Here is a 20,962-nt window from a genome sequence, read left to right on the forward strand (position 1 = left end):
ACAGTGAGCTCTGTGTTAAAGCTTTGTAGCTTGGCTTTGTAGTCCATGAAGTCAGCGCTGAGGCCAGATTTCCTCCACTTGCGCTCAGCTGCACGAGCAGACCTTTGTAGCTGTTTGGTGAGGTTATTGAGCCAGGGTCGGGGGTTGGCAGGACGGGGGTAGCGGAAGGTGGCAGGAGCAACATTATCCAAAGCCAGGGAAAGAGAGTGGTTTAACATGGTGGCAGCTTCATCTGGGGAGGTGATTTTGGAGAGGGAGGGGGTTAGGGACGCAAGGCAGTTTGAGAAAAGGTTGTGGTCAAGGTTAGGGATATCTCTCTGCCATTGACCAAGTCTGGGATGTGCCAAGGGAGGGCAAGGGTTTGATAGGTTGAAAGTAATAAGGTTATGATCAGAGAGGGGAAATGGTGAGTTGTCAAGGAGGGTGAGGTTGCAGAGTTTAGAAAATACCAGGTCTAAAGTGTGTCCGGCTATGTATGTGGCATTTCTTTACCAGTTAGGAGAGGAATTTACCTCTCCTAACTGTTAAATAAGTTTCTCTCACATAAGTTTTATGTGTTTATTGAACCTGCGTTTCCTAATATTTTTGTATTGAATAATTTTTAAAACTGCTTGTATTTCCTCTAGCCATTACAAAGCTTGCTTTATAGAAAGTGAGCTGCTTTAAAGGTTATTTAATTTCTCCAATGCTATGCTCATACTGGCCATGAAGTTACCACTTCCTTTTGACAGGGAACAACTGCCTGCGGGGAGACTTCTCTCCGAGTCAACCGCATAGAAAATTAACAGGGAGTTAGGTAGCTTTGAAGCACCTGACTCATAGTAAACAGGTATGAAGTTGGAACCTGAGGCCAGATGGTTGTGATAGAAAGGCATGCAAGGAGAAAGTCTATTCTCTAATGGGAGAGCCAATAAGGTCTCTCAAAGTTTAGGTCAACTAGACAAGCAGCTCTGGAGAGAATTTAAAGAGAGCCAGGAGGATTTTTAGATAGGCAGACAAACAGACAGACAGATAGAAAGTGAAGAATGCTGTAGACCACGGTGGAAATCAGTGGTGTTGTTTTACATACATTGATTGTCATTTTGACGCTTTTAGTAGATCAGAAACAAAGGTTCCCTTGTGACAAAAAATAATTAAAATAATTGGAACAATAAAAAAAATTGAAAAGTAAAAAAGGCTCTAACATTTAAATTATATAAAAAAACTACATGCACATCCATATGTTCATAACCTCTATTACACTAAGCATGTAGCCTCCACATGCTACTGGTTTGGGAATAATTTTGCCATTATTTTGCTTAAAGTTAAATAAATAAAATTAAGTTTTTAGTGTAAGTAACCTAATTTTATTTTTTCATAACTTCAACTGTCACATTCTGTAAAAATCAACTCATGGCATTATCTTCTATAGCTAGTAGGAATTTCTTGGTGTAAATCAATTAACAATATTGGATTCATAAACATTTGTTTAACCACGATAGGAAGGAAAGAACAAATATTACTGTCTCTTTTTTCTATAGGTCCTGGCTTTGGGCGTCTTTCACAAACTTTTACCTATATAATGTATAGGTGACATATAGTAAACAGATAGTTCAGCCACCAAGGTTTTAATGAGTGTGCTGCGGCAAAGGATTTGATGCATAGATTGTGAACCATGTACTTATATATGGTTAAATTTTAAGTTTGATTTAAACCATTTCGTAAAAGACTAATTTTTCTACCTAAGGGTATTGTATAACTACTTACAATGTATTAGTTAATGTACAATAATATACATACACATTTATTTAGATATGTTTGTTACATTATATTGGAGGGTTATAATCCTTACAGGAACAAGTGTTAGAAAATGTGAGGTTTTTTATTTGGTCTAGCATGTTGATAATGTTATGATGTTAAAACAATTGTGAATACCAATAAGGCAGGAAGGAGTTAAGCACAAAGGATACATAAGGATGTATGGACTCACAAACACCACCCCCTTCTTGGAGGAATCTACATTGTGATTTGAGGTATGTGGTGGAACACATAAAGAAATACTATTATCTGAATGGTATTGAGGATATCTACAACTTTAACAAGGATGTCAACCTGAGAACTGTGTATGCTCTTTGCAGCAGAAACTGCATTTTAATTAGAAATCCTATTCTTTCCTATGGGCTGGAGTTTTGAGCAAAGGGAGCTAATGAGCCCATTCATACTATATATGTATGTTACCTTGTCTGCTGCATGTAAGTGCAGCAATGTGCCTTACTGTGTGTGTGTGTGTGTGTGTGTGTGTGTGTATACATACATATACATAATACATGTGACTTGTAGCATTACAATTGACTGTAATTGTGTACATGTGTTATAGTACACCACAAGGCATTGGGGCAAATGTTCTGTGTGTTGTGGTGGCTTGAAAAATAAGAACAGAACTATTTTTCATGCATTGAGGTGCATTCTTTTGTGCTAAGTCTATGAAAAGAATACATTTGGCCTGTTGTGCTTGCAGTTTAGATGCAATTTAATAAAACATTCTGTGTCCAAGGAAACACAGCACAACATGAACCAGGCCAAACTGAGAACTGCCCTGTACACAGCAAATTAAATTTATATGCTTTTGCTGTCGTGTGTGTTCGGTGCACAGCACAAAAAAAGGCTTAAAATTAACCGGGAGAGATAGAAGAACCCTAAAGTGTATCTAAACCCAAGCATTTTTCACCTAGTGGTCCTGTGAATAACACATTTCCTGTGTTTGGGTGACACCACATCTATAGAGGTAGTCAGGGTTGTCACATTAGGCTGTGTCCAGGTTTGGACTACATACACATCTCCCTCTCCTAATCCCTAATAAATAGTGGAATAATGATAATGTTGTATTAGCTTTCTGTTCAGCTCACTGGAATAGACCCAGTTGCATTTCTGCCAAATTCAAAGTTGTTAAAAATATTAATAAACAGGATTTATATAGAACCAACATTTTACACAGCTTTATACATTAAATAGGGGCTGCAAATGACAGATACAGACACAGGATGGAGGAGAGGACCCTGCCCTGAAGAGCTTACAATCTAGGAGGTGGAGGAAGTATCACACAATAGGAGGGAATATTTCTGTTCTTGCTTTAAATGGTTACAAAATGAACTTGTGCAGCCACCACATCAGCAGATTGGTATGCAGCAATATATTACATAATATATATTTGGTTTTGGGTTTGGATACCCTTTATTATATACAGCTTGCACGGCAGAATAGAAGGGTGGCATGATTTACCCTGAGCAGGGTGCAGGAATGGCTGTATGTGACTAGTAGGAGCTAAGCTGAACTTATAAAAGTGAGATGTGATATGCTGTATACTATTCGGATCCGTACTTTTGATGTACACATAGACATTACTACACTGGGGGAAAGCTTTGTGTAGGACTGATTTATACACTAAAAAGAGGGAAACCAGCCAGAGAGAGGGGCAAACAAATTCTGATTGTGGTAAGTGATTGGACGAAGCCGTGACATGTGATCAGCGGCATCACAACCCGGAAGTGATGAGTGGAGTGAGCAGAGGACTGGCAGGAGAAAGGTACTGTATGCACTATGGCGGGGGGAGCTGACTATACAGCAGGCTGATATGTGTTACACTGACCGCCATATACCGCTATAAGAGTATAGTATCTATATCTGTGTGACCGGGACAGGTACCAGGCTCAGCCTGTACTATATTGGCTGCTGGGCTGTGCTCAGCTTCCAGGTATCCTGGAGATGGCTGCCTATTACTGCACACCAACCATTGTTTGTAGTCACTGCACATTATTTACATTGTACAATTGTAAGGCATTACAGGGGATTCCTCAGTCAGCCTGTACCCCACTAATTTACAGAGCCTGCAGCTGGGCACTGATCTTCACAACTGCATCATGTTTTCACACTTGTTTGCATTTTCAATGTGTAATGTAAAAAAGTAATGTGATCTATATCTATAATATCTGTTTATTATATACCCCCCATGCACATATAAGAAGTTGCTGCATTATACAAAATATTGGGGGGGGGTTATACTAAACTGTACCTGCTTTTTGTCCATGCTACTTTAGTAAGGGTGACCGATCCATCTTACGATCTATCTTACTATCTAGTGTGTTATTTAGCAGGTGATTTGGAGGGGTGGGGATGTTGTTTGACATAGGTGATCCTTGCATACACATGTTCACTTTTTGTTGGTAGAAACAAATCGCAAAAAAAATCATTTCCAGTGACAAAAAATGAACGTAATGGGTAAATAAACCACACTGCATACAGACGTTCAATAATTGTCACAATTCTCTCCAACGACAAAACTGTAAGATGAATGAGCGCTGTACATACAGCACCGTTCTGCTCTGTAGAGGGGGGAACTAGTATGTTGCACCCTGCAGCGCTCTCTTCCCTTCACTTCCATTACGATCATCCATCGTTCGTGGATCTGCCAGGACGGTTGTCGGAATGACGTTGGATGAGCGCTGTACACATTCAGATTCTCGTCTGATACTAGCCCTGAGGACGAGAATCATCTGATGTGTGTACGTAGCCCTAGTCTCACTAGGAAGCTTGAGCTGTTGTATATTGTGTAAAATTGTCCTTGAAAGTTGCCCAACAAACAGTGTGTCACAATGGCTTAAAAATGTTTCCCGACCCCTCTAAAGCCTTGTATTATTTAGCTCAGTACACATCAGCTAGTGAAATTGAGGTCCCTTTTTTGGAGCTATATTTTGTTTTAAGAATCAAATTTTACAGGTTTAAAAACACCACTTTTAGTGGATGTACTTTTGTAACTGTCAGCAATTTTGCCAGTGAAGGCACAGTAACCATTAGTTGTTAGCAAGGTATTGTCCCAAAAGCTGCCGGTTCTTCCTTGCAATAAAGCAATGCCTAGCCTATCTAGCCTTCTTTTGAAATCCTCTCCCAGGTGAGATGCCACCAGCAGCTGGGTGTCAGAGGTCTGATAGCATATGATTATCTGCCTTCTTAAGCTATTTTCTTTTTTTTTTCTTTACAAAGAGTTACTGTACCAAACTTTAACACCTTCTTGATAAATATCAGTGCTAGGTATTTATTTATTTTCTTCATGGGGACAGTTAAGATCTTTCTGGTTGTACCCCCAGGCTGTTCTATCAATCTCTTGTACTTTCAAAATATACTTCTTATACTTTTATTACATTTTAAACTTGATGTGTTGAAAATGTGATTAATTGTATTTAATGTGATATTGTGCTTAGCCAGTGGTCCAAAACCTGCAGGAAGTAACTTTTTGGGTACAAGTACCACTGCATCACACTAGTGCGGAATCTCCATAGCTGAGATCCGAGTTGAGGGTTTGGACCCCTTATACGGTTTATTGCTTTGTCCCTATTTGGACAATGCACCCCATTTGTCCCAATGATGGGGACCATTGTTATGGAGACTACAAACAAAGAATAGAACAGAAACAATAAGGGAAATGTTCTTAAAGAGACAATTGATTCTCAGGCGTTTCCCCCACTGTGCCCAAACATTCTGCACATCCAGCGGTATGGGTAGCTGAAACTGTTTGCAAATTTCCAGTAAGCAAAGTGCAAGATTGTAATTACCTCTCATGCTTTTATCGCATATTTCAACTTGACCTTTGCAAGTATGGTTTTCTTGGTTTGTGAGTATTTTGGTAATTCTGGTCTAATGTCCAGGGATCATGGGTGCATCATTAACATGGATGCACAATGTTTTGTGATGCTTGTTACAAGAAATGGAGGCAGTTTCAAAGTTGGGTGACTTCAGCTCCATTAAAACCCTGTGAGGCAACATAGTCACCCAAATATATTAGCCCTGGGTAGATCTAGATTTGACTGGTGGAATCATTCTCTTTGGCTAGTAATAAAGGCAAACCCCTATTTAAATAAACGTCTACATAGAGAAACAACGTTTCAGATCTTCAGGTAAGGCTTCGTACACACGTCAGATAATTCTCGTCTGATTATCACTTCAGAGCTAGAATTGGAAGATAATGTGTGTACAGCGCTCATCCGATGTTTATGTATCCTGTACTGGTGGATCCACAAACTACTGTAATGCAAGTGAAGGGTAGAGAGCACTCATTCTCCCCTCTACATAGAGCAGAACAGTGCTGTATGTACAGTGCTCATTCATACATCTTTCAGTCTTTGTCATTGGAAAGGATTGTGAAAGGTCCTTTCCAACGACAAAAGTTTAAAGTGTGTACGTAGCCTAGGCCCCGTATATTGTGCGCCCTGTGTATGCTGTGCGGCAGGGGTGTTTGAATCACTTTGGCTACACAGGAACACTAAAGCTTTGACCGCTAAAAAAGAAACCACAAATGTGTACTTCAGTATTGTATTTAGGAGTTTGTTTGGAGTTCAGCTTTACTTTAAATGTTTGTTTTTTAATCAGTCCACATTGTAACTGTTCCAAAACGCAAATGTAACAGTAAATGTTTGCAAATATTTTAGTATTTGTAATCTAATTTTTTACTTTTTTCATTAGTGTAATACATCCATTTTTTAAGTTGTTGCATTTTTCCCAAATAGATTTATCAATCCTACTTCAGACACATTCCAAAACGGAGAAGTGCAACCATGCCTACAAAGAAGATTCTCCAACCGGTTTTAAAAGTGAAAGTCGATCAACTATTTTTATATTGGTTGAGTGAGACACCAACACAACTGCTACTCAAGGACTACCTGAGAAGAATAAAAAATGGAGAGAATGTTATGGCTGATGCTTTTGAAGATGGTGCAGATTGTGCACTTTCAAGCAGTAAAAAGTTTGCCAGCAAAACAATGGACAATTTATCTCTGTCACCTGTGACTTCTTGCAGCCCACCATCTCGCTCACCTTCCTCTCTCCCTATTGGGCCATACGGCAGTCCGCGAAGTGGATTCACTCCCAGAACACGCAGATCTGTTGGCTCAAGATTGGTAAGTAATGTGAGCAGATAGTGTGCTGTGGAGGCGGTTTATCTTGTCAAAACTTCTGAAAACATAAATTATCATGATGTACGTCACTGGTTATGAACAGTGACATAGAAGGTCCTTAGCTGTGGCAGTTCACCAAGGGGTTAGGTTGGGCATTTCTCAGGAGATGATCAAAGACTGGATGAATTACAGAACTGTTTGAATACTAGATATATACTACAGAAAGCGATCCTAGATAAACAGAGGACATGTTGCTTGAAACGTCTAGAGATCACTACCATTACATCACTTTTACTAGGCTGTAGTGCTAGTGTTCTTTCACTATACTTCTTGGGGTCAATGGCCTAAGAGCTGCAGGCTGGCATCAGAGGTTTGTAAAAGCACTGCTAGAACTTGCCTTATGGGTAAAAATTAAATTATGTATTTGGTAGGCCCTTAAAGAGAACTTAATTTTTTGGTGGGTAGTGAGCAGGTTGTGAATCCTGCTCAAGACATTTCACACCCAGATATGTACCCCATCCAGCCCAAATACTCTAATGATGACATATACTATAATTTAGATCTGTTTTATTACATACTCTATTTACCTGCTTTCTGTCCATGTAAATTCAGCAAGGGTGACATCAATGTCATCAGGTGAATTGCTTGGTACTAAGATGCAGGGTGCCATTGAAGATGTACATTTCCCTTAATGCACTGCTAGAACCTGCCCTGTGGGATAAAAATGTAATTTATATTTTTAGCAGGCCCTTAAAGAGGAACTAAGGTGTCGAGCTTCTGTTCTCAGCAAGGCCCAGGATCCTGTCATCGCCGCATCCTCAGAAAGCATCCTCTTTATTGTCCACTCCACAGTGGACTTCTGAGAATATGGAGACTGTCTTTAGGCATTGGATTGCCACTGATTATGTCGGAAAATAAAGCCCTGGTAATTTGTGGCTTTTTATTTTAGCTGTACCATATAAAGTAAGTGCATCATAAAGCTAAAATAAAAAGCAGTCAGGGCTTTGCATTGCATTATTAGCTCTACCTTCTGGTGACTTTTTTTGTTTTTTAGTTTAGGTCCAGTATAAGTAAGAGGATTTTGTAAAGTGCTGCATGTAGGATGACCTTGAAGGGGGCTGAGGGATTTTTTTTTTATTTTTGGTGAGCAGATGGCTATTAAACATCTGATTGGTGACACTGACAGGCTTTGCATTAAAGTGGTTTCAGCTATATCTTTTTCAGATCAGTAATAGATTGTTTGTTTTACATTTAATAACAGTTTTGACATTATGTGAATAATATAAGAGCTACAGTTAGGAAACAGCACTGCTTACATCTTGTAATGTAAAGAATAAAACTGTATGCGCTGGCACTTACTTGTTGGCTCTTGAAATGAAGTTAATGCTGCTGCCATGCATAGTAGTGGGCTATTTTAGGAAGCCCAGTGAAATTTCCAGGATACATTGGCATTCTTGAAAGGATTAACTAAAACTTTACTCTGTGTCCTCTATCTGCCTCTGCTTCTGACAGCTGGTGTAATACTGGCACTAGATACTAAATATATCCATCATTCATATTTTCTGTTCTATCCGCCCTCTGCTCTCTCTCTGTCAAATCATGATGCAATGAATGCCACTTACAATGTTATAGGACTGATAAATGTTGAAAGTCAAACTGTTTGGTGTATTGATCTTCCGCGAGCTTTATAATCGTTATTGCATTTGTATAAATACTGGCATCTGTCTTTAACCTTCCAATTTCTACAACCTAAACTAGTGTTAGGTGTGGATTTGTGCCTGGAAAGAATGTTAGGCACAGCTGGTCACTTAATGGAAGTGATTATTAAAACTGCATTCTTATGAAATGTGACTGACAGGAAGGGATTACTGTTATGTTCTGACACATAGTTCTAGAAGTTTGTTTCCAAGCCATACAGAACTGCCAAATTTTATGTTTACTGTCTGTAGTTCTTACAAGTATTCAGGTTAAATAATACAAAGTCGTAAAGCCAGTAGTCAGTAGTTGGAATAAAATTTTGGGACAGTATTATGTGGGTAAACATGTGAATGGTATATGCCCATGTGTTCTGAAGGTAACGCAAACCTTTCATTTCCCCATAAAAAGATAAAGGAACTTAAAAGCAGCTGAAGGTCTGCGGCATCTGCAATGCTCTGAATCTTCTGAGAAGCATCTTAAACTGATGTGAAAGGAGCAGCGCATTTGTCCACTGAAGGCTGATACAGAACATAACTGGTGCCTTTGCACTGAAATATTATATTATGTGGGATTGTGGCACCTTTGAGCAGACCCAAGCCATTCATATCCATATTGCAAAAATAACACCTACACTTGATAGAGAATCAATACAGATACTGCTGAAGATTCCAATTAAATTGGGGCCCTTTACAAAACATCCAGTAGAATGTGAAAATTTAGGATGATCTAACCCTTATCTAATCTATCCATTCCTGGTAAATTATTTTACAATCACTGACCTATATGTTAAGAAGTTATTATTATTTTCATGCTTGTTATACATCAGTATTTGAAGGTATGGAATCCAGATCAGCATAACAACCTTGACAACTGTTTTCTTGTAAATCTCCAATGATCTGTTTACTTTAAGCAATAAAACCCAGTAGTGGGCAGAAGAGTAATTTTGGCAAACTGAAACCTCTGGCAGCCGGATTTATAAGTGGGAGTATTATTCTGATGGTTAAGATTTTTCATCCCGATGTGTTGGGGTGCTTGCATTCCAAATGGATTCAGTTACTTGGCGAATTTGTCCATCAGTAAATGCCACAAATTTGGATCTACAAGTTTGGATGTGTGATTGCAAACTGGAAATAATTTGTGTATGTGGTTCTGTGCCCTATTACTGATGTTACTAGTGATTAGCTTTCATATTTATTATATTTACTATGGAGGAAAATATGCATTTTCTAATTTGTATTCGTTTAATTCTTTATCATTCTCTGGTGTCCATATTATGTCCAGCAGCCCATGCTTCACTTTGGTTGTGCTGCCTATTTTTTACATGTACCAAGGACAATTTATGTGGGTAGGGGAAGTTTCTGAATATTTTTGAAGGTGTGGGGGAAACATACAAACTCCTTTCAGATGGTGTCCTGGCCATTTGTGCCACTCCAGTGATTGATTTGCTTAGAAAGTCTCCCATATCTTTGGATCTTTGTTACAGGGATGCAGTTTGGACTTGGTTTAATATATATATATATATATATATATATATATATATATATATAGTGTGTGCTTGAATTGGGTTTGTAGGAGTGTGGAGTGGAAAGTGTTAATGGGTACAATTGTGTGATAATACATATGGTATATTTGTAGGAATGTGCTTGTTTGGTTGCAGTACTTCTGTATTGCCTGAAGATGTCACTGTAATAGCTCTTTTGATGATTAGTAGGGTTTTTCAACCTTGATAAAAAAATGTTTTTACAGTCAAGGTTCCTATATATGTGATTTCTAAAACCTAGTCTCTGGTACATAATGATGTCTGATTTCAACATTGTATAATGAGTATTTGTCACATGACACTTTATTTCTTTGGGGTTTTTTTTGTTTTTTTAAGTAGAAGAGTTTGGATACAATTCTAGGAAAATGAGGTCAGTATTGAGTATAAATACACTTTGCTGAATGCTTGGCATGGGGGAAAGTAAACCTTTTTAGGTTTTGTGATATAATAAAATATTAAATACACTGTCAAGATCATTGAACATTCTTTGGTTATAAGGAGTTCCCTTCTGTAATCACATTCACATGTTGAGTGAATGAGGAATGTATGATGCTGTTGGTCAGGTGGGAAGCGATAAATAGCTTGCATGTATTCCCTATAAATAACTCCAAGCTTTAGTGTGGCTATTACAAACTTGAAGCTAAAAAAAGAATAGACAAAATGCAAGGGTGCAATAATACCACTGTACCATTGTTGCTGAAATGGGGTTTTCCTTCAGGAAGGATTGGGAAAAACCTTTTCAAAGTGCCTATGGTATAGTGTAATGAGTCTGATAAAACTATGGCCTTTGTCTGTGCAGAAAGGACATTTTTTTTCCCTTCCCCCAATCATGAACATTTTCTTTATGCTGTTTTTCCCCTTGTATGTAACAATAATAATTTTTTTCTTTTTTGTTCAAAAGTATATCTATGCCCAAATCTAAAATGGTATTGCCAGCACAATCAGGATAACCTTTAGCAGCAGTCCCCACCCTGTGGTCCGTGAGAAAACTTGGTGGTCTGCAGCTTTGGCCAATGCACCACCCAGCGGGTCTGGAGAAGGACCCTGCTGGGAGGGCGCACAAGCCAGAGCCGCAGACCATGTCTCCTATACGGGTCGCAGGCTCAGGGCGTTGGGCGGGTTGTGTCTCTGGACTCAGGACTCAGACCTGCGATGGGAGAATGGGTGGGGTCTGGCATCATGAAGTCCCTCTGGGGGAAGTTTCTTCCCCTTTGAGTGACACATGGCTCCCTGCACATACGCTGTCCATAGTCCGTAAATGCTAGTGGGCCAGGACATCCAAAAGGTTGGGGACCACTGACCTATAGAATAAAATGTATACTCGTTATTGACCATGATGACTTCTACAAGTGAAAAACAAATGGTTATTAAGTACGTGGTGGTTGCACTCTATTGAGTAGATTACCATCTGATAAAATTTACCATTCATAATATTTGTTTGACCATGGAATAAACCTTGCAAACCCCGTTCATATACTGATTAGAGTATTATACGTATGTACAGTGTATTGGGGGTCTCCATTCGATAAGTTTCAAATGGAAAATCGTGCCGTTCCATCGGCCAAAGACTAGGACTGAGATCTAAGTAGATTTAACATTATTAACAAACGGTGTAATTCTCTATTGTGTGCACCAATTATGCTTGAAAATCCAGGTGTGACCTTGTAAAAGCAGTGGCAGCATCTCATGCTCCAATAATCCTATCTTAAGCTGTGCAACCCACTAGTCCTCCCTCAACAGGATTCCTGCAAAAGACAGGTGGAGGCGGATACCAGACCACTCCGCCTTCAGAGAGCAACAAGGACTGGTCTGCATTACAGTCATAGTGTCAGAGTTGTTTTGTGCTGGATTACTACACAAATCTAGAAGAAATGTGACACAAATGTTGTCTTTTATTTATTTAAATGCTTAGGTTTGCAGTATACTATTGTTTAAAGGCATTGTTATTTTGTCTTGTTGTATAGTTTCATATAGTGCACTCTACATATCCCCTGAGTAAGCCTAAGCGGCGAAATGCGACGGGTTAGGAGACGCTGTTTCTCTCGTTCGTATTTTTACATTACTATGTCTAGCTAATTGGTGTGCTATCCCAAGCTATTGAATGGGAGGAACCCCCCAAATGATTATACAGTGTTTGTACTTTGAGTTGTGACAATTTTTCTTTTGTTTTGTTGTAATATCAATACAAACAATTTTGTGCCACAACCACCCAGTCTCTATCTTTGCTTTCGAATCATGTATATAAGGGGATGGCCCCACTGAAACATTACAAGAGATAGAATTAGAACCATAGCTTCTTGGTAAAACTATTTCAGCTCAGAGGGATAGATTTATCAAGCTGTAAATTTGACATTCACCAATCATTTCCTGCAGGTGTATCTTCTTTGTGCATGAGATTAATTTAACTGCCCTTTGTGTTTGTTGAATGTTAAGTTACTACTATCCTTTCAACCCTCTTAAGTCATGTGATGGTTCACACGAAGGCAAAGAGGGCAAGTCTACCCTCTGTCAATAAATAACCTGATTGGAATTCCAAACTTTTGGTATTAATATTAAACTTGCGCCAACATATTACCCAGGGCTGTACATTAAATAGGGGTTGCAAATGACAGATGCAAAACCTGGCCTCAGGAGCTTACTTGTGGAGAGATTTACTATTCAATCTAATATCAATACATATTTAGTTTCCCATTTTTTATTATTACATACACTTTCTGTACTTATGTGAACTTTCTCTTATTTACTGACCTAAATCCTACTATAGTACATTCCATGTTTTATCCTTGGTGTTTAATGATCAGTGTAGACTTCTATCTCCTTTTCTGTTAATATTCTACTACCTACGTTTGATCAATGTATCTCCAGAATCTAACACACAGTGCTTTGCAGTGCTGAGTTGTGTGGATTGAATGGCTCTCCTGTTTCTGCCTGGCTCTATGGGTCCCTACATATTTGCTGATGTGATAGAGGCCACATTGAAGGGAAGAGGAATGTGAATGCTCTAGTGAGTGCCTGTTGACAGTCCTGGGTACTTCATTCACAGAACACTTCCACTGAGGTCTGACAAGCTAGAAAGACAGCAGGAAATTGAACCTTAGCTACTAAGTTTGTTTCAGCTTCCTTTTTCATTTGTTTCTTGACACTGTGTTCTTTGCTGAGTGGTGGAAAGAATCAACCTGTTGCTTCCCTAGGGCTGCTTGTGGAATGCTTTCTGATAAGGGCAGCCCCCTCACTGACTCCACAAGCTGTGTCTTTGCCTGACACTTTGCTGCTTTTGTAAATGTATTGACCTAGAGAGAGTGGCTGCTGTCCCTGCAAGTTTACGGATTAGAATCACAAGCTTCATACTTATTTTGGATTGACCTCCCTGTGGCATTGAAGGATTTATATGAAATCTGGAAATATGAGAATGAAAGAGATTTCTTTGCGGCAAGATCCGGATCTTAGAAAAGAATTGGCACTGCTGGCTCGTGGATGTGATTTTGTTTTGCCTTCAAGATTTAAAAAAAGACTCAAAGCATTTCAGCAGATCCAGGTTGGCCCATGTGTTGAACATTTGTTAGTCTTTCTGTAGTGAATGTTTTTTTTTTTTTTTCCCAAATTTATTATGGTTTACTTTGTATTTCATATAGTGCGAGGCCAATAAAAATGACGCTGTTACTTTGTTTTCCACTCCAATAGCAATGTGCTGTGAGCATTGCTTGTTGCCTGCCTTTTTATTTGCATATCTGAAATGATGGCTCAATCAGTTCTGCCTTATTTTTCTTAGTTTATTGATTGAGCACATACAACAGCTGAATGTTTGATAACTTTACACATTCCAGCATTGAAACCTGACAGTTGTCTTAGACGTGTTTCTTCTTGCATGAAGTGACCACCATGTATTCCCTGTTTAGGTATATGACGAACGAGTTTCATGTTCACAAACTCCTTTTATTCCAATTTAAATCAGGTGACCTTTTCCAAAAGCATCAATTCATTCATCCCTGTTAGGCAGCGTGCACGCAAAATACTGTTTTTACACAATCTTACAATTTCATGTATGCCAACTAAGAGATTGAAATCTTATTTTTTACAAAGCATTTGTTTTCTTTTCTAAAAACATGTCCTAATAAGTAATATTTAATGAGTAGTTATTTTTTGAGCATCTTTATAAAAGCTGTATTACCACTTACCAATATTTTTTTACCAGGGCTATGCAGCCCAACAAGTTCCGGCTTTAATATGAACTAAAATAAAAAAAGGTAGACTCCCAATAAAAACATTTTGTGATGTTTTATAAAATATTTTGCTGTTCCTCCATGATTGGTTATGGAAAAGTTTCTGTAGTCCAAGTGACAAAGCTGCTTCAGTACAGTGATTGAGCCATGCTAGGTCAGGAAGTGTTTTTATTGGCAGAATCAATACTGGCAAACTGCAATATATTAAATATTTGTTCTTGGGTTAGATGCCCTTTGTTGGTAATGCTTGTAGAGAAACAAAATTTATTTTTCTCAGGAAAGCATTGAGACTGCCATTGCTGTCATTACATTTTTTTAAGGCTTTGCAGAACATAGACCTAAAAAATCATCCTGCATTCTATTGAAATCCATAACCTACAGTCCAAAAGCAATTGCAGTGACTGCTTGTAATGCAACATGTGTTTGTGTCCTGAGATTTATTGCATGATTACATGAACTTTCCTGTGTTCAGTGAAGGTGACTATATTACCACCAATTTTAGTTGCTGAGTTGCATGTTTAACAATCGCCATGTGGACACAGCCTTATACATCATATCAAGATTGTTTTGTTTGACATGTTCAGTCATATTGTGTGCTTCATTGTTTGTTTGATTTTTAAAGCTGTTTGCCACAGAGGAACAATGTATGTACAGATATTAGTAATTATTATTATTATTATTATACTTCACCATCATCTCAATGTTTTGTTAAAAAACAATATACTCTGCTTTGATGTAGGCTTGTGCACCGCTACAAAAGTCTTCAATGGTTTGGAATATTATGTGGGCATGCTTGTTTTGTCATGCATTTTTGGTTATTAAGAAGGTCATGAACATCACCTTTTTTTTTTTTTTTATTATATTGTTGCTTAGTTAAAACTTGTCATTATTGGACTGAATATGAAAGGAAACTGTTAGCAGAGTGTTGCATGCCAGAACTGACAAGATGTTCAGTGACTGGTGTCCCACGCTGGTGGGAGTTGAGAATCCCAGCCTTATATAGGGATGTTCCCTCACGCTAGTTAGAAAGGACAGTAAGGATAAGTGCCAGGCATACTCTGCATGCTTACAAGTTATTTCTTACAAACTGTTTTTATACAGCTTTCTTACTTTCAACTCAACTTTGCAGTTTATTAGAAGTTTAATATATCCTAGTTCTTATTGCAATCCAAAAAATAAATATAACCCCTGATTATTTAGTAAATCAAATTGCTGCATGGAATAAATAAGCAAAACCCTGAAAAAGGTCTTGAAAGAGAAACCTAATCTGTACTTGTTGGGGAAGTCTGTTTATTAAGACACCAGTGAAATCAACTTTTCTATACTAAAACTTCCTAGAGAATACATCAGCCTGATTCCTTAGTAATCGGCAATGCTTTTCATGCATTTGGGGCCTTGTCATGATAACGCTGAGAGATAGGGCCATGTTGGTAATGTTTTGTATTGATGGCGAAATTAGCTGGAGTTTTGATAGGAAGGGAAGCATGTTCTGTAATTTACCATTATATTTTATATATTTATATTGACATAGCTTCTTTATGATGGGCTCATTTATGTATTATTGGTAAGCTTTTACAGTTCGCTGGGTTTTTTGTCGGAGAGACCACAGACCAGCATAGTTTAATGTAAAAAATACTCTGCAGTGTTTGTATACCTGGACCATATCTTGCCATCATCCTCTGTTTAATATTCGCTTGTGTTTCTAAAGAAAAATAGTGCATGAGGATTCTTTGGAACTACTGTTCCAATTGACATTTGGCAGCACCCAGTAATATATACCGTATATACTCGTGTATAAGCCGAGGTACCTATTTTAACTTGGAAAACAGAAAAAATTGATTGACTTCAAGTATAAGCCGAGGGTGGGAAATGCTGCAGCTACTGGCAAGTTTCAATATTCAAAATAAATACCAATAAAATTACATTAATTGGGTATCAGTACATTTATTAAATGTAAAAAATGTATAAATATATATATACTGACCCCCCTCCTATAGGACTATCTCTGCTCTCACCTGCTGGGATGATCGCACTCCACACTGCCCTCTCTGCACACACTAAACCTTTTAACTGTTTAACCTTTCAAACCCTTAAAATAACATCAGGCCTCGGGTATACCCTGTCAATATTTATGATTTGCCCAATTCATGGAATATTGGCCCAAGTGGTCAATAGGATGAATGCCTTTTACGTTATTGGGACAGTGGGAAGAATATCAGCTCTACAGGTACCCAAATAGATCATTGGTCTCAGTGATAAAATTACCTGAAAGGTACAAACTGCTAGCCTACTTGAAAAACATTGGTCTGTTGTCAATAAGACTAAGCCAGAATTTACATGGACTGGCCTTCCATAGCAACAAATCACCTCTACCTTGCTTCAGTGCACTTTCATTCATTCATTCAAGGGGTAAATGGTTGTTTCTAGGCACTCCCCTGTTGAGATGATTGCACTCCACACTGCCCTCTGCACACACTAAGAACGCGCTATAAACACCAGACCACGCCCTGTTCCAGCCTTCCTACAGGGTGTGCGTGGTATTGATGTTCTGCCCTGCAGCGGCGTCACGCTGTTGCGGGTCCCAGGATGAATTCACGCTGCCGCGGGTCCTGGCAAGGCAATTCAATCCACCAGAAGTATAATTGATTATGAATCCACTTAATGTGCTTTGGTGCAAATGGAAGAACCAATGGTTGGACAAAGAATATTAGACTATACATTTCACAATACATGTAAAAATGTAATAATATATTCATATTGATAAAGGTATATTCATACAGGAAGTATAAATATTGCACGACATGACCGATTGTGGTATTTATATTTCTGTTTGAATATACCTTTATCAATACGAATAATTTATTACATTTCTACATATGTTGTAAAATGTATAGTCTAATATTTTTTACTGATTATATCCATTTCATATATACCTAGGTTGTATGAAGCAATCGCTTTCAATCATGCCAAATGTAAGTCACCCCTGAGGAAGCCTAATTTGGACGAAACGCTTCTGGTATCGACATACGTATTTGGCACGGTTTAATTACCTATCTCTATATTCCTTGACAATAGTTGATTGTCTAGTGCCCTTTGGTTCTAATATCTGAACATGTAACCCTACAGATATTGGAAAATCTATGTGATCAAGATTGTTTTGTATTTTGATATACAGATTTTTTAATACAATCAAGATCAATACAAAAAAACCCTTCTCTTTCTTTCTTGTTTTTTGTTACACAAACATGTTCTATCACAGGAAAGTTTGCTGCATCCCCCAGCACACTGTGGAGGAGATACGGTAGCTGATGTTAGCTAGCAGTTCTGGAGAATCCCCATGTAAGTGCCACTTTAGGCTATCACAATTTGACAGGTTTTTAATACATTCCAATAATAGGCTGCTTTACCTGTATTTCCTCATAAGAGTATTAGGTTACCATGAAGCTGATCAAAGTTTAAACTGTAAAACAAATGTTACAAAAAAAAAGTTTGCAGTTGTCTGCCTCTAGAGATAGGAGCACAATACAGTCTTCCCAGATCCTTTAAACAAAAGGCTGTTTAATTTATTTTAGGAAGCAAGTTCTGCAACTATTATTCATTCACATTTCCCAAAAACACGGTGCACTGCTCTAGTTTCTGTAATAGTAAATACTTCTGACCTGGGGGAAATTATATCAAACAAATGCATTTCACATAATCTTTCCAGACAGGCAGTTTTTAGGAGGTATCCAATGGTGTTTGATGTGTGGACCTTGTTTCTGCTGTTCTGGCATAAATTATGAAGTGGGGCAAAAGGTGAACTGAAATGCAAATAAATAAATCCAGGCCCTCCAAAACGGCTTCTATCTTCATCTGCCCAGAGTCATCTGTAGCTGTCACAAGAGTAGTCCTAGCACTCTGTAACCTTTGTTGATAGTTCTGTCTGTTTTAGAGGATTTACATTTAGTGTAGCACTTAATGTTATGTACTGTGAACTGAGCAAGACTGATAATATTTGTACATTGTGGAATATAGGAAGATTTGTAGTATGTGCTGGCTTGTATACCTGCCTATGTATACCTTCCTTGCCAATATGAATCATGCTCTCAATAGGACCATTCTATGGGCGAATTAGTGTCTTATTTTAGTAGTACACTTACATAATAATAATTTGAGAAATATAAGACCTCCTATTGTGCACCAGTTATATATTATAGTGCAGGTTACTGAAAAAACTTGTATTGTGTATCTTGACTGTTGTATATGGGAACTGTAGAGCACTAAATATTCATCCTATCAGCATGGTGTGCATATTGAAGTGTGGAGCTCTGTGGTAAAGCAGGACTGTAAGTAAAATACTTTGTGTCTAAGGTTTTGGCTCTTATGGCGCAGACGGGCCTGGCAAATTGCTACTAGAGTTTAGTTTCATATTAGCCACTATACTACATTTATGACTGCACAGTTGGTGACCCTAATTTTGAGGACACATTCCCTCTTAAGGTATTGCAGGGTACAGTTTTACCAGTTGTTTGCACTGAACTCTTGTGGACCCATAAACGTGTGCTATAGATTACAATTAGTGTTATGTATAGATAGTTGCTCTGAAGGGTACAAGCTGTGCAATTTTGTGATTATTCCTCCCAACCCCAAGTGCCTTCCTTTTTTTTCTAGCATGTTAATAGATTTGGCTGTGCTTGGGACACTGATTTCTACTACTGTACACAACTAAACAATGTTAACTGCAATTCTACTTAAAACAACTTATTTTAATACCAAGTAAAAGGTAAAAGCAGCTAGAGTAGCAGCCTCAAAGTCCAGCTGCAAAGATGAACACATTTTGTAGTATCAATGCCTGCCCTTTCCCTCCTTTATTCCATGCTTATCTATTGGCTCATCACTCTGATGGGGCAGAATGCCCATGGGCAAACTTTACATGCATTTAAACACACAGTGTATTCACATCATGGCAAAGACACGCTTTAAAATTTGGAATTAAAAAAATAACGAGCCCATTTTTATATACCGTATTTTTCGGACTATAAGACGCTCCGGCCTATAAGACGCACCCAATTTTAAAGGAGAAAAACCTAGAAAAAAAAGATTCTGAACAAAATACTAAAAAATCACTCTGTGTCAATGTATCCCCTTCTAACTCAGAGGAGGAGGAGGGGACACGCGCTGCAGCCGGGAGGAGAGCCAGGAGAAGCCGGCACCCGTGCCCTCGCGATCCCGTAAGCAGGCTGGATCAGCCTGCTTATGGGATCGCTGGGGTATGCATGTCGGCTTCTCCTCGCTCAGAGGAGGAGGAGACACGCGCTGCAGCCGGGAGGAGAGCGAGGAGAAGAAGAAGCCCACAGCATCGGGGGATTGGGTGAGTATGATTTTTTTTAATTACCGGTATATTTAACGTGTATTCGGTGTATAAGACGCACCCACTTTTCCCCCCCAGTTTTGGGGAAGAAAAAGTGCGTCTTATAGTCCGAAAAATACGGTATGCTGTCTGTGTCTTATTTTCTGTTCAAGAGAAACGGGAGAAAATGTCTCAAAGTGGAAGAATGGCCACATGCTCACAGTGGGTAAAACCACATATTAAAAGACCCTAACGGCAATGAAGACTTACCTTTTTTTTACCTTTCCCTACTCATACCCACATCTAGGACAATATTTTAGCTATACATACACTTTTCTATAAAGCTTGTTTCTGTGTTTTTATTTATTTCTCAATCTTGTCCACCTCAGTAGGGAGGAGTGCACAGTCCATAAAAATGCTGGGTTGTCGGCCCACATCAGAACTTGGTAGCGGAATGGATTTCTAGCATGTCGATGGTTTTTATTTTCCTGTACTTTAGGGGTCTTAAGAGACAATCTTTTTACCAATCTTCCCTCAACAGTTGTTAAATCATTTAGTCATTTTGGTAGCTAATTTACCATTCGCCCAGCTACTGATGTACAAAAATATAGAAGTATTGCCTATAGAAATGTAAATTCATATAAAAAAAAAAAAAAAAAAACATCAGAACCAGAGACTAGAGAAGAAGCTCTGTCCGCATACAATGTCCATCACTTGAGTGTTCAGTCCCTGCCAGCCTGTAAAATGGGTATACTAAAGAAGAAGCATTACCTTGTATTGGCTGTGTTCAGCTATTTGACTGGACCTTAAAAAGGCCTCATAAAACCTTAAAAATAATCCAACTCTGCAGTGATTGAAAAGACACAAGAGCATCTGTATGAATGGTCTAACTGTAGCCTTTTACAATGTGGAAATGTTTGAGGTTGAATTATTGTACAAATTTCAGACAGCACCACGGATATGTAGTTGTGCCTTTATTTTATTATGAGCTCAAAATCAAAAGTATAGTACATTAGTTCAACTCGACAGCACAACAAATCAATGTGTTATAAGGTCCACCTTCATATTATTCGATCTTACTAAATACATGAAGACCTTTTAGATTATGTATAGATTTTTAAAAGCAGGTGTATTGTGAACAGTTGTCGTCTTTCTGTCAGCCATGAGGTATCAAAGTATATACAGACCATACAAGTGTAACCAGCATTGCTTCTCCACAAATAAAAAAAAAAATGCTTTTAAATCCATAGTA

At 38.4% G+C, this 20,962-nt stretch overlaps 1 protein-coding gene across 2 annotated transcripts in view; it reads left to right on the top strand.

Moving 5' to 3' along the window:
* Window positions 1-3,535: 3,535 nt before the first annotated feature.
* The window catches only part of LOC140331538 (serine/threonine-protein phosphatase 2A regulatory subunit B'' subunit beta-like), a 36,819-nt gene continuing 19,392 nt past the window's right edge, over window positions 3,536-20,962 (top strand). The window contains exons 1-2 of one of the 2 annotated variants that reach the window (XM_072412625.1): window positions 3,536-3,562; window positions 6,537-6,926. In XM_072412625.1, coding sequence (XP_072268726.1) covers window positions 6,585-6,926 — 342 coding nt within the window. In that variant the 5' untranslated portion in view covers window positions 3,536-3,562; window positions 6,537-6,584. Of the gene's footprint in view, window positions 3,563-6,536; window positions 6,927-13,085; window positions 13,697-20,962 lie in introns of those variants that run through there. The other variant, XM_072412633.1, reaches the window with a different exon arrangement.

Source organism: Pyxicephalus adspersus, chromosome 1, assembly GCF_032062135.1.
Source record: "Pyxicephalus adspersus chromosome 1, UCB_Pads_2.0, whole genome shotgun sequence".
In the NCBI taxonomy this organism is placed as follows: domain Eukaryota; kingdom Metazoa; phylum Chordata; class Amphibia; order Anura; family Pyxicephalidae; genus Pyxicephalus; species Pyxicephalus adspersus.